At 39.1% G+C, this 13,579-nt stretch overlaps 1 protein-coding gene across 5 annotated transcripts in view; it reads right to left on the bottom strand.

The window, feature by feature from the left end:
- The window catches only part of LOC140479038 (period circadian protein homolog 2-like), an 88,724-nt gene extending 80,225 nt beyond the window's left edge, over positions 1-8,499 (bottom strand). The window contains exons 1-3 of one of the 5 annotated variants that reach the window (XM_072572824.1): positions 8,265-8,499; positions 3,028-3,289; positions 1,271-1,375 (exon numbers count right to left, since the gene is read on the bottom strand). In XM_072572824.1, the coding sequence (XP_072428925.1) occupies positions 1,271-1,375; positions 3,028-3,275 (353 nt within the window). In that variant the 5' untranslated portion in view covers positions 3,276-3,289; positions 8,265-8,499. Of the gene's footprint in view, positions 1-1,270; positions 1,376-3,027; positions 3,290-7,707; positions 7,848-7,923; positions 8,007-8,264 lie in introns of those variants that run through there. The other 4 variants (XM_072572821.1, XM_072572822.1, XM_072572823.1 and 1 more) reach the window with 4 other exon arrangements.
- Positions 8,500-13,579: the final 5,080 nt, after the last annotated feature.

Here is a 13,579-nt window from a genome sequence, read left to right as displayed (position 1 = left end):
CACAAGCACATGAAGCACATGTGATCAGTAGCCTGTTATACAATCACAGTTACATGATCTTATGAATGCTTCATGGGCTAATACCTCTTCAATTCATTTTCATAAGGCTAACAAAACCTGTACCATTTCCTACTTGATAGGCCATTTCAAATAGGTAGCAACTTACAAAGCAAAAATAAAATTCAACACATTTTCTGAAGAAAAAAGCATGAGGAAATTGTCATTTTCAGAGTTCCGGCAGCTCCCTGCAATATGTTGACTTACTATAATACATGCAAGGAGCAGGAGAATCGACGTTTCAGGCCCGAAATGTCGATTCTCCTGCTCCTTGGATGCTGCCTGACCTGCTGCGCTTTTCCAGCAACACATTTTCAGCTCTGATCTCCAGCATCTGCAGTCCTCACTTTCTCCTGAGTATAATACATACTGTCCATTTAGACACTTGGTTCTTATTTGAGATCTTCTAAATAGGTGTTAAACAAAAAGCTTTATTTCAGGATATTTACTTCAATATTTCCAAAAACAAAAGCAAGTGAATAGAGGTAATTCAATCCTGGAAAGACCCTGTTTCATATCATAATCTATGTCTGGTTAAGATCACAGCAGACAGAGTGTTGAAAAGCTCATCAGCAGGTTAGACAGCAAAAGGTCAGTCCAAGTTCTTGCAAATAATGTTCATCAACTTGACAATGCTCGTATGGGCGCTTAAAATGAGTCATAATTGCGATTCTTCTTACAGGGTAACTTGCTGACACTGTTCATCAGACTCAGAACTACACACATTTGGGTGAAGTGCTGGATATACATGCATAGGGGGCCCTCTCTCCATCCCTATAACTAATCAAATATCTTCAGGCATTGAAGGGAGAAGTTTAAAAATGATGTTTGTGAAGAAAGGATATAGGTTGTGTAAAAATAGGATTGTCAATATAACTCAATAGCTGAAAGTTATGAGTTATCAGTTGTCATTATAAAGATCTCTAAAAGGATAACTTCAAGAAAATAAATTGAGTGATATACTTATAAGAATGTAACGATTGAATTGATATCATCAAAAACAAACTTAATCCCTAGAACATGCACTTTCAATATGAACTAGGATGATGCCTTCCCTCAAAATCATTAAAGAATTTCTTGCAACTGTTCTGGTTGTTGGTATTAACATCAATGTTGATAAATATATTAACCAAAAGTAAAAGAAAATGCCAAACCTCAATATTGTACATCCATATTACTTTAAATACATGAGTAGAAATTACTTGGAACCAACCTGTCAGTAGGATTACATTTTTCAAATGACAGAGGCATGAAAGGAAGCCTCTTATTTCGGATATATACTTCATCAAATCTTCGTTTTCTTTTCTTTGTATTAGTACTTCAAAAATTACACAGCAAACATAAGAATGTCATATTGTACAACGTGACAAGATAAAACAAAGTATATATACTATTTGATACATACAGCACAGGCATGCACCAGTTTATTTAAATAAGGTTAAACATTTAATTTGCACAAGTTATTCCCCTAAGTTATGAAGGTGAATTTTCCAAATGACAGTTCAATTTACATTTAACTCAAATACATACAACATGTTCAATATTGCTTGAGTAACTTGGCAATGCTGGAAAGACAGTTAAGGATAGAGTTCCAAGTTACTTGAATTTGCACATCTGAAACATTAAAAAAATGCAACTTGGTTCAAAGTGTTGAATGGAAGTACTGGATGATCAAATCATTTAATTCTCAACTAAAAATAGAGTGGTCAAACAGCATAAGGAGTCAGAAAGGAGTTAAAAGTTTATCTTGCTTCCTTGGTATCCCTTGCATTACATGCTGTTAAACTAGAGGGCCACCTATTCTTCTTCCTCCTCCAACAATAGGAAGTGTGAACAATCAACCAGACTACCTCTACCTAAGTTTACTTTTACTCTGGACAAATATATGACCTCCATTCCACACAGACCAAAAGCTCATCAGGTAACTAACTGCACATTTGTTAGGAAGAAGAGTTGAAATTTTATAGTTATGTAAAGCAACGTCACAGTAATCTATTTGAGCTAACCATGAAACTCCACAGCAATACAACTACAGTAATACATTATCAACAGGCATCTAACAGAACTTGACATATTGTCAACTGCTGATGCATATTTGATATGAGAAAGTGCCCTTATATTGATTTTACTCATGACAACTTAAATTTTCATGTTTCTTGATTTTGGTAATTACATTGCACATAATGTGTGGGAAAGTAGGGAAGTAAGTGTCACCAAAAATACACATCACTGTCATCTAACACATTCAGCATGCATTAGAATATTGCAGGTGGTTTGAGTGCACACAATTTGATGCATGCAGCAAAAACACACAGCAATAAAAAGAAATTTTCAAAAAGACATGAATTTCAATGTGGCTCCTGCTCCATTATCATTATATTCTGCCATACATAGTTTAAATTGTCTTTTAATAAGAATCCCATTATGGCATATCCATAAATCAATGTGTTAGGAATGAAACAATAGTTTGTCACCTATTTTAATTCAATATTAGAAGTTTTTTTAGAAGGGTTAAGAGACAAGATGGAACATGAGGAAGAAGGTACTAGCTAATTTTTTTTCAACAATTTTCCCACCTTTGGATTTGAACGTACCTGGACATTTGCAAAGGTGCTACTTTTAATTGATAAAATAAAACAAAGCAAATCTAAAGTATGGAAGGACTATTCTTATGGCTAACTGTTTCAGCTCAACGATCATCAGAAGTACCAAACCAAACCTTAGCAATTAATGAAGCAAGTCGCTTGACAAATCACATTTTTTGAAATGTATTCAGTGTGATTCCACAATGAAACATCTGACTAGTCTAATTTGATTACAAAAAGTATAATATCAATTGGTGATAATATCAACATGGTTTACAAGGATTGACAGGCAAACACTGTACCACTTATTTTAGAACAGCCCTCTTAAATACTGGAGCTGCAGCAGTACTTCTATTGCTCCAAATACATTTGTACAGTTTCCTACCTTTTGCTACTCTCTAATGAATCCAAAAGTAGAGCTGAATCTTTTCCATTTTGACTGGCACTACTGCTTGAGCTTTCTGAAAATTCATTCACATTTGAATCAGTTCCACTTGAGCCATTACTTTTCATCTCCACATCATCATGTAGCTGCTGTACTTCCCGATCTTGTGTCTGATCCTGAATATCGGCGCTACTTGAATGCAGGACCAACTCAGTCTCTTGGAAACCAGATTCTGAAAAGGCAGCCATTCTCTGATGTCAGTCTAAAGAACAAAGAAGAAGAAGAAATGCATTTACCAAAACCATCAGAAATACACTAGTCAATGCCCTTCACTTAGTAACTTGACAAAACTTGCTTATTTTCCTTGCCAACAGTAAAAAATAGAAATCAACTATAGATATGTTCTATGTTCTATTACCTCTAAGATTAGTACAATCACAAAATCAACCTTAAAAAGTCAGATTTCCTCAATTTTTATCTCTTCAAACTATTGATTTGTGTGGTCAGCAGCTTTTGATTGTTGCCAAACACCATAAAACCATCATAGAACAAACAATTTAAAAACGATGAAGTACATTATTAATTCCAAAACAGTTTCAGTCAAAATCTGGAAACAAGAATAGGGTTCTGTGACATCGGTATGGAGTAGGATAGCACATGTGCAAACATGTTAATCAGTGAATCACTGCTTATCGAGCATCAAATAAGCAAAGATCAGAGAAAGCTCCTTTTCATCTAATTTTACAATAGATTCCAACTCCCACAACAGTGGAGTACCTGGCTCCAGTGTGACATATCCTAATTTCCTATAACATTCATCCTTGTGCTCAGTTGTACTGCTTATATTTGTTCCACATTTTGGGAAGCTATTTTGGTGTGGTCCTTACCTTTGCAACAGTATTGAGAGTCATTTTGTACCACATGGAATTTTCAGCCCATCATGGTTACGCTCCCAGGATTTTCCCATAACAGAACACAGCAGGCAAAATGAAAGCAAGAAGTCTTCATGTCCACAACACAGTTTAAAAAACTTCTAAATGCACATCTGGTAGAACATTATCTTGGAATTCAAGAAACCAGTTCAAGACAACACTGTTTCACTAAAATTATAGCACAGGATGTGCTTCTCGGTCAATAGTGCTGAGACTGGTGAAAATCTAGGGTTATTTAATCTGCATTTCTCTACCCATTCCTTAAATAGCTTGCACATTTCTGTTTCAAAAAAATACTTATTCAGGTTAAAGGTCACAAACTAAGGCCTTCACACTATAATACATGGAGGGCTGGAACGAGTGAAAATCCACTTGGGGCTGTACATAGATAATGCTTGTCATGAGATACAAATGCAGGTTCTTGCAATTCTAATAACTTGTAATTTTAAACAAAATAAATTAGACATTTCAGGGCCACATTACTGAGAAAATGAACTTTATTCATTGCACTTTGTCTGTTAAATTTGAACTGATGATGTAGTTTCAAAACAAAAATCAAGTTTACTTGTTCATTTAGTTACTTTTTAATTACGCCCCTTTAAAATGATATTAGTAGCAAGATGCAAATGTAACATGAATTTTAAACACTGGTTCAAGACTCATTTAAGGGAGATGGTGGCCTAATAGTAATGTTTTTGGTCCAAAGGTATTGGCTAATGCGCTGAAGTCATGGTTTCAAATTCCACACAGCTGGTAGTGTGTGAATTTAATAAATCTGGAATATGACTAGTCTTAGTAAAGGAGACAATGAAAACAACTTTGATTGTTGTTAAACCCATCTATTTCACAAACATCCTTTTAAAGAAAGGAAACTTTGCATAACCACCTGCTGTGGCCTACATGTAAGTCAAAGTCCACAGCACTCATTGACTCTTAACTGGTCTCTGAAATGACCTAGGAAGACATTCAGTTCAAGTCCAATTGGGAGGGACAACAAATGCTAGTGGCACCCACATCCCAGGAAAGGAGTAAAAGGAAAAAAAAATTTGAACCCAAAAAGAAATCAAACAAAACAGATGAACTGGGTAGGCATAGATATTTCATAAATTGCTACGTTTATTCCTACAGGGAAAAGGGAGGACTGAAGATGCTGGAGACCAGAGTCGAGAGTGTAGTGCTGGAAAAGCACAGCAGGTCAGGCAGCATCCGAGGAGTATGATTATCGATGTTTCGGGCATAAGGCCATCAGGAATGAGGTTTGCGGGTTGGGGCCGAGAGATAAATGGGAGGTAGCTGGGAAAGCTATAGGTGGAGAGAGAAGGTGATAGGTGAGATGGGGCAGTAATGGACAGATCAGGAGGGCGGTGCCGAGTTGGTGGCTTGGGACTGGGACAATGTGGCGGAGGGAAAAATGAGGAAGCTGTCGAAATCCACATTTATCCCATGTGGTTATAGGGTCCCAAGGCGGAATATGAGATGCTCCTCCAGGCATCGAGTGGCAATGGTTTGCGGTGGACGAGGCCCTGAATCTGCATGTCCTTGATGGAGTGGGAGGGGGAGCCACTGGGTGGTGGGATTGGTGGGTACAGGTGTCCCAGAGATGTGGCACGGTCTCCCCTACATTGGAAAGACCAGATGCCTTCTTGTGGATTGTTTCAGAGAACATCTCTGGGTCACCATTACCATCAGACGCCTAGAGGAGGAACGCCTCATATTCCGCCTTGCGACCCTGCAACCACGTGGGATAAATGTGGATTTCAAAGCCTCCAACTTGGCACCACCCTCCGGACCCGTCCATCACTGCCCCCTCTAACCTATCACCTTCTCCCTCACCTTCATCCACCTATCACTTTCCCAGCTACCTCCCCCCAACCCCACCCCCTCCCATTTATCTCTCAGCCCCAACCCACAAGCCTCATTCTTGATGAAGGGCTTATACCTGAAACGTTGATACTCCTGCTCCTCAGATGCTGCCTAACCTGACCTTTTCCAGCACCACACATTTATTCCTACACACCAATTAAAAAAGATGGATGTCCTCTGAACATTTTTGCTGAACTAGTTTTTTTTCCAGCACTTATAAAATAATTAAAGTTCTCAAATTTATGAAGCAATATGCAATGGGTCATCTTTAAGTCTACTAGTTCACCTTGAAACAGACCACTGATGCAAAATTATTTCCAATGCAACAGCCTTGTTAAATTAAATTTATATTTCCTGCTTTGGCAACAAAAGTTGAATATTAACATAACAATAGAAAAAGAAGTCATTCCCAATATATCAGCGATTCTACAGTAACTGTCATAAAGACAAATGGAAGCTTGACATCTTGTAACCTTTCATCACAACCAGCCAGTCGATTAAGCATTATAAGTGAAATGTCATGGTCTGGCTTTCCTCTTCACAGATATAGATGGTACTGCTGAATGTATTTTGCTTATTTTTGTAATCTAGGATTATTAAAGTACAAGTGCAGTTGGTTTGAGTACTGAAGTTTCAACAAAACTTGTTCTCCACTATCCCTCTCCACACCCCAAATCTCAGCAAATCACAGGCATGTTCAAATAGTATCATGAATATCAAAACAGATTTTTGATCACAGGTAAAAGTATTCCACTGGCATAACATTTTCAGACATCAAGATCCACAATAATATTTTACCATGATAGATTAGAACAAAACAGAAAAATACTGTTGGGACAATGATACAACAAGCATATTGAGCAACGGGAAACTGACTTGTGTGTAACTTCTGACAACAATTCTAATGTCTGGAATATCCAGGAAAAAACTAAACACCTTGAACAATACCTAGCAACATCTTCTGTTTTGGCAACAATACATTGTATTGGGTGTAACTTTAAATACTGAAAGTAGTTTTTAATATAACCGCAGAGAAAATTGCCATGCCAATACCCACCAACAGTGTGTATGATGACAACTATAGGTTTAATTCAAATGAAAGTATGACAAGACAAGTAAACCATACACAGCCATCCAAACACAATCTTATCCTTCTGGATTAAGTGCTAAATCATGGAGATTAACTGATCCTGTCAAATTAATTTAATTGGCATTTTGCTCTGGGTGTCTTCACCAATCGTACATCATACTGAACTTAAAAATTTATAAGAATGAGTTGCTTCACTCTGAAAGTCCTCAAACTGTCCACACAATCTGATAATGATAGTTGGATAGAGAAATAAGCCAAAATCAGACACAAAACCTTTAGATTTAGAACTGTACCTACAATCTGACCAACTTCATGAACCTATTGGATTACAGGCACATGGAATTCTAATTACCATAATTTAATAACTATATGCCTTCCGCTGTGAAAAAAAGAGCAGTAATTTAGGAGGAAGTAGCTCAACAGCTGTATGTGCCTGATATTATGCAATTATCACATGCACGATCATTGTGATCTGGACTGGGGAATAACTTCGAGCATCAAGCATCCCAAAATGTTATTGGCTAAATTTCCTCTTACTCTTGCACCAATTGGGGAAGAGTGGGACTATCTACACTGATAGCCCAACGACGTGCCAAATGGTTTCCTGCGTCCTGTGGGCACTACTGAGTGACAATCTGGCTGTCTGACCAGAAGACTCTGTAAAAAGTATTTTTACATTTTAGAGTGAAATGGTTTCAGATGTCACACACAAAACAAAAATCACTAGAAAGAAAACCTAACAGTTTAATTTTTAAAAGCACTATGTTTAAAGAAAATAAACTGCGTAACACGAACCATAATTTTAGATTCAAACAGTTGTAAACAAGAAAGCCCCCTGTACTTCGACGAAGCGAAATGAATGTTGACAAGCACAGCTGGATTGTTTCTTCCTCTGCCTTAGTTGAAATAACGACAGCAGAACTCAACATACTGTAATTCAAATAAAAACTTTGGGGTCGCAACTGATCTAAAAAAATATTTGCAAGAGCCCAGAACGTAGCTGCATCTTACCTGGGCGTGTGCTTCCAGACAAGCAAATGTAACCAATGCACAGATTTGACTGCACGATTTTCCTCGGCTCGCATCAACACATTTCTCGAGCACTGATTCGGATTATGTAACCGCTCTCTAAAACACAGGGACCCAATCCCTGCATTGGAGGACAAACACCACATACCTGTCTACTTACACCGGATTTACTCATTGCATAAAGTGCAGAACACACCGACCAGAATCATCAGGTGCATGGTTAATTCGAGAATTTAGAGTGTTGGGAAGGAAGAATAACCAATATCTCCCCCCACCCCCGAAGATCTGCATATGCTAAGGTTAATCAAAAGGAAACACCTCACCTTACTCCGCTGTGATCCCCTTACTGCCAATAAAGCACGATCCAGTCTTGCTCGCAATGTTGCACTTGGTTCGCACGGCTGCACGCATCGTGGAACGTGACAAGTCCGGCCCTCGACTTCTCCCATTGGCTGACATCGCCCGTGTCCTGAGAGCCAGGCCATTGTCACGTCAGGAGACCGGCAGGTCAGCGCGCTACCATTGGCCGCATCGGTTATCAATCATACGCCCTCGCTACACAACCTTCACGTGGATCCCAATGTGTCTGTGCTCGGGCTGCACCGCGTTCCAAAGGCTCACCGCTGCCAGTGGTAGAGTGTGAGCTAGCTGTCATCTTTGTTAATTGCTTTCTGCTCCGGAGAGCTGGCTCTGCAAGTGCATGCTTTATGCAAGCGTGACTTGCACAAGGTGTGGCTTATGTCAGGCGGTTGGCAGTGCAATGAAAGGTGCACAGTGGGAGAGAGAGCAAGCTTAGAATTTGCTACGTAACAGCGTGTTGTTTATGCATTAAAAATACAGCAATATACTGTACAGCTAATAAGTCATGCGCAATGGGAGAAGTTATATATATATAATCACCATGATAGTTACTACACTGATGCTGCCTTATCCATATTTCAACCGATTGCCGCCCGAATGTTAAATTGCCGAACTTGCCCAGTGAAAATTTTACTCTGGAAGGCGACCATGACTTTGAGCCACGACTATTTTATTGGTAAAGCCATTAACTGATCTGATGTAACTATCACTTAGATGTTCAAAAAAAAAGGAATTGCAACTCGTCTGTTACTCGTGTAGTTAGTATTATTCCTAAAGATTTTAAAAAATCTCTCTGACTTGCTTCTCTGCTTCATCCAATATTTATTTTACCCAATCTCTATTTAATTTTTCTCTATTACACCCTGTTACCTTCGCGGTTTGGTCCAATTCTTTACTCTTAATCTGTTGTGTATGGACGATTGATCTGGTGTTTCACAGGGTTACAGGTTACCTCTACATTATTGTTCAGCAGTCTTTCTACTTATCCCAAAATAGATCCAAGATAGTTTTTAAATGTATAAAAAAAAACCTCTTTAGGCTTCAGAGCAAGTTAAATACCAGAGGATTCTGTCTATTACTTAATGCTGGTAAGAATCCTGAACACAGATTGATTTAACATCTACATTTCTGTGCACAGCTTTGAAAGATCTACCAAAGATAAACTTGACTTCCATCCAAAAGTTCTATTTTTAACAGCTTCTGTAAGAGAAGTAATCTAAGAAAGGTATTTTGATCCCATATTGTATAATTCTTTTGTATTGAAGTATTATGGTGACTTAGCATCTTGCCATATTATGTGACAACAAGGCATTATTTAATCTGTAAATAAATCTAACTTATGAGTTTTGGCATGTACATAGTGTTCTCTTCAGGTATTTTCTGTCATTTGGGAGAGGCCAAAGAATGCAGAAGGCCCTTAAATTACCTCTGATGTAACAATGCAGGTAATTAAGAGCCATTGTTAAGCATAGATATCTGTTCCATGCAGAGCATGTGCTTCAGCTTTGTAGAACATGGACTACAAATGGAAACTGCCTTTGTGGAATACAAGGAAAATGTGTTTATGGCATGTGGGACTGATTTCATTTTCCCCCCGTGAACAGATTTGTGAGGTTGAGGTATAAAAAAATCCCTGGAGAACATGGCCACTACTCTCACCAAATGGTTTGCAATTTTAGAACAAAACAAGAGAAGCCGAGGACTGCACACCCATCCTTGACTTAATTGAGATAATTAATTTCACAATTTAAGGGCCAGTTCCCATCAACTTTAATTTCAGACAAGTGAGAGAAGCTCAGGAACAGGAGGGAAGCCCTAAAACAAATCACTTTGCTAACACCTCAGGCAGGAAGGTGGGGTGGGAAAGGGAAAAGGATTTGGAACACTTTGTTTAACAGCCTCTTTTCCACATTGGACACATCTCTCCATCCCAAGATCTGACCCGTCAGGAGCTTTCCCTTTCTCTTTGGTTCTCTCCATCATGAATACCAACCTATTTTCCAATCTGCTCAAACCTCACCTCTTCTCCCCATCATTAGATTATCTGCAACTGAACATAGAATCTGCTAGTAATTTTAGTACCATTTAGATCTACTGAACTGCCATTAGTAGTGCCTAAATGCCAAGATTGACAGCTCTCTGAGATGGGTCTTGCATCTGAGCAATGGGTGGAAGTTTCATCTCTAGCCAATTAATGTTTCAAAGTAGGCATGAATTCTCTGCTGGCTTTTCAGGTGGCCAGAGAAGAAATGTTGTCTTCTGTAAAATCCTACCAATTAGAAAACTTAATAATTTTTTATCGTTAAGTCTCAATCATTGTTGGATGGTTTGCCTATGAGTATGTTAATTCACCTGTGTTTGCACTTCCACCTTCCTCTGGAACAACTGGTGCAGCTTCTCCAACCATTGCTGGAGTGCTTCTGGCTGCTGGAGAAACTAGACAGCAATCCACTTAGTGTGCAATCAGCAACTGTGCTGATCCATTCTGATTAAGCAGAGGATTAAGGAAGATACTGTCAAACATGAGAAAGAAATCACCAAAACTTTTAACTCTTAAGTTCGATTGTGGTGCTGGTTGAAGTTTATTAAAATTCTCGCAGTCCAAAGAGGACCTTACATCAGGCAAAGTAGTGTAGTTAGCTAGTTAACTATTCAATGAAAGGAGTGGGAAAGAAGTGCAATACTTTCTAGACATTAGGTTGATCTTTCCGGAAAAGGTGGGAGAGAATGAGAATCAATATGCCACTGAAATTTACTATTTATTGCAGGAAGACATCCTGAACCTTATTTTACTCTTTGAAGATGAGGTCAGCCTTGATGTCTTTGTTGAGACGGATCAATATGGTTTTCAAAAAAGTAACAAAGATGCAGATCAGTCAGTTCATTCTGCTGAGGTCTGCCAAAAGATCGAGACTTTGATTAGCCTTTACCCACCTCTTTGAGAAACCAAACTAGGTTTTAGCTGTTGTGTTTGACTGTACTTTGACTAAAATAAAGCCAGATAAAATTGCTACTGCAGACAGTAGGTCAGGAAAAGCATATTTTTATTCATTCATGAGTATTTATTGCCTTTAATTGCCCTTGAGAAGATGGTGGTGAGATAGCTTCTGGTTGCACTGTAGTATGAGAGCTGAATGCACTCCCAGAGTACTATTAGGTAGTCAGTTCCAAAACTTGAGCTAATAACAAAGGTAAAGCAATTACATGACATAAAAACAGAAATTGCTGGAAAAGCTCAGCAGGTCTGGCAGCATCTGTGGAGAGTCATAGAGTCATAGAGATGTACAGCACGGAAACAGACCCTTTGGTCCAACTCGTTCATGCCAACCAGATATCCCAACCCAATCAAGTCCTACTTGCTGCATCCGGCCCATGTCCCTCCAAACCTTTCCTATTCATCTACCCATTCAAATGCCTCTTAAATGTTGTTATTGTACCAGCCTTCACCACTTCCTCTGGCAGCCCATCCCACACATGCACCACCCTCTGCGTGAAAAAGTTGCCCCTGAGGTCTCTTTTATATCTTTTCCTTCTCACCCTAAACCTATGCCCTCTAGTTCAGCACTCCTCCATCCCAGGGAAAAGACCTTGTCTGTTTACCCTATCTATACCCCTCATAATTTTATAAACCTCTATGAGGTCACTGTTCAGCGTCCAATGCTCCAGGGAAAACAGCCCCAGCCTATTCAAACTCTCCCTATAGCTCAAATCCTCCAACCCTGGCAACATCCTTGTAAATCTTTTCTGAACCCTTTCAAGTTTCACAACATCCTTCTGATAGGAAGGAGACCAGAATTGCACACAATATCCCAAAAGTGGCGGAACCAATGTCCTGTACAGCAGCAACATGACCTCCCAACTCCTGTACTCAATACTCTGACCAATAAAGGAAAGCATCCCGAATGCTATCTTCGCTATTATATCTACCTGTGACTACTTTCAAGGAGCTATGAACCTGCCTCCAAGGTCCTTTTGTTCAGCAACACTTCCCTAGGACCTTACCGATAAGTATATAAGTCCTGCTAAGATTTGCTTTCCCAAAATGCAGCACCTTGCATTTATCTAAATTAAACTCCATCTGTTACTGCTCAGCCCATTGGCCCATCTGATCAAGATCCCGTTGTATGCTGAGGTAACCTTCTTCAGTGTCCACTACACCTTCAATTTTGCTGTCATCTGCAAACTTACTAACTACACCTCTCATGCTCATATCCAAATCAGAGAAATCAGATGTTAACATTTTGAGATGAGTGAGTGAGTGACCTTTCCTCAGAACTGGTGCTGTGTGATTTGGAGGAGAACTTGCAGGTTGTGGTGTTCCATGCGAAGAAACATAGAAGATTAGGAGCAGGGGGAGGGCATTTGACTCTTCAAGCCTCCTCTGCCATTCATTAAGATTATGGCTGTTTCTGCTGCTTGGCCTGGAAATAGTATTTTGTTGTTCAGCCTTAATTTTTTATCATGTTTTCCTATTATCTATGCATCTTTGCCACTCACGTCCACTCATATGTAATATGATGCATCTGTCTCATGGTCATCATCGCCTTCAGTCACTTGTAGGTGGAAAAAGAGAGTACAAAACACAAATGAAAGGGGACAGGAATTGGAAGCTAAAAGGAAGCCCTAGAAATAAGAAGCACCTTTGAGCCTTTCAGGAAATATAGGAAGCTCACAGATGGCTATTGACAGAATAACAATTATCTCAAATTCATATGCTGACTCAGTTTCATTAATGATTGAACCGAAGGAAGACTCGAGGCTGGTGATTGCTAAAGTTGTGATTTTCCGCATCTAAATCATTTTCATTTAGACTTCTACCGCCAGCATGAGTGCAGTAAACATTACAAGACATTAGAAAAAAGGTGGTGGCAATTCGGTTCCTCAGGTTTGCTCCACCATTCAGTGACAATATGGCTGATCTAAATGTGTCCATTACCCTCATTCAATTGAGAACCTCATTCCTTTTGAATTTGCACCACCAAAGGAAATTCTGTCATGCATCCATCCATGTACTCGTACTTCAATGCATCCACTTAGAAAGTTACTTCAGTTCTCACCTGATGAGTCAGCTGTCACTAGCAAGAATGATCAGATACTGGTGGCAGGGCCAGCTGTGGAAAGTCCCTATTGGAAGACATAATCCCAATCCATTTGATCAATTAGATATAGAGACTCATGCAGATTCAGAATCCTACAGGCACATCAGCTATGTAGCCAAACACATACTCTACAGTAGATTAGACGAGAGACTTATTTTGATGTTGCCAGAAATGGCTAG

This window comes from Chiloscyllium punctatum, chromosome 6 (assembly GCF_047496795.1).
Source record: "Chiloscyllium punctatum isolate Juve2018m chromosome 6, sChiPun1.3, whole genome shotgun sequence".
Taxonomy (NCBI): domain Eukaryota; kingdom Metazoa; phylum Chordata; class Chondrichthyes; order Orectolobiformes; family Hemiscylliidae; genus Chiloscyllium; species Chiloscyllium punctatum.
Note: the sequence above shows the minus strand (reverse complement) of the source record. Positions and strands in the feature narration are given on the sequence as shown.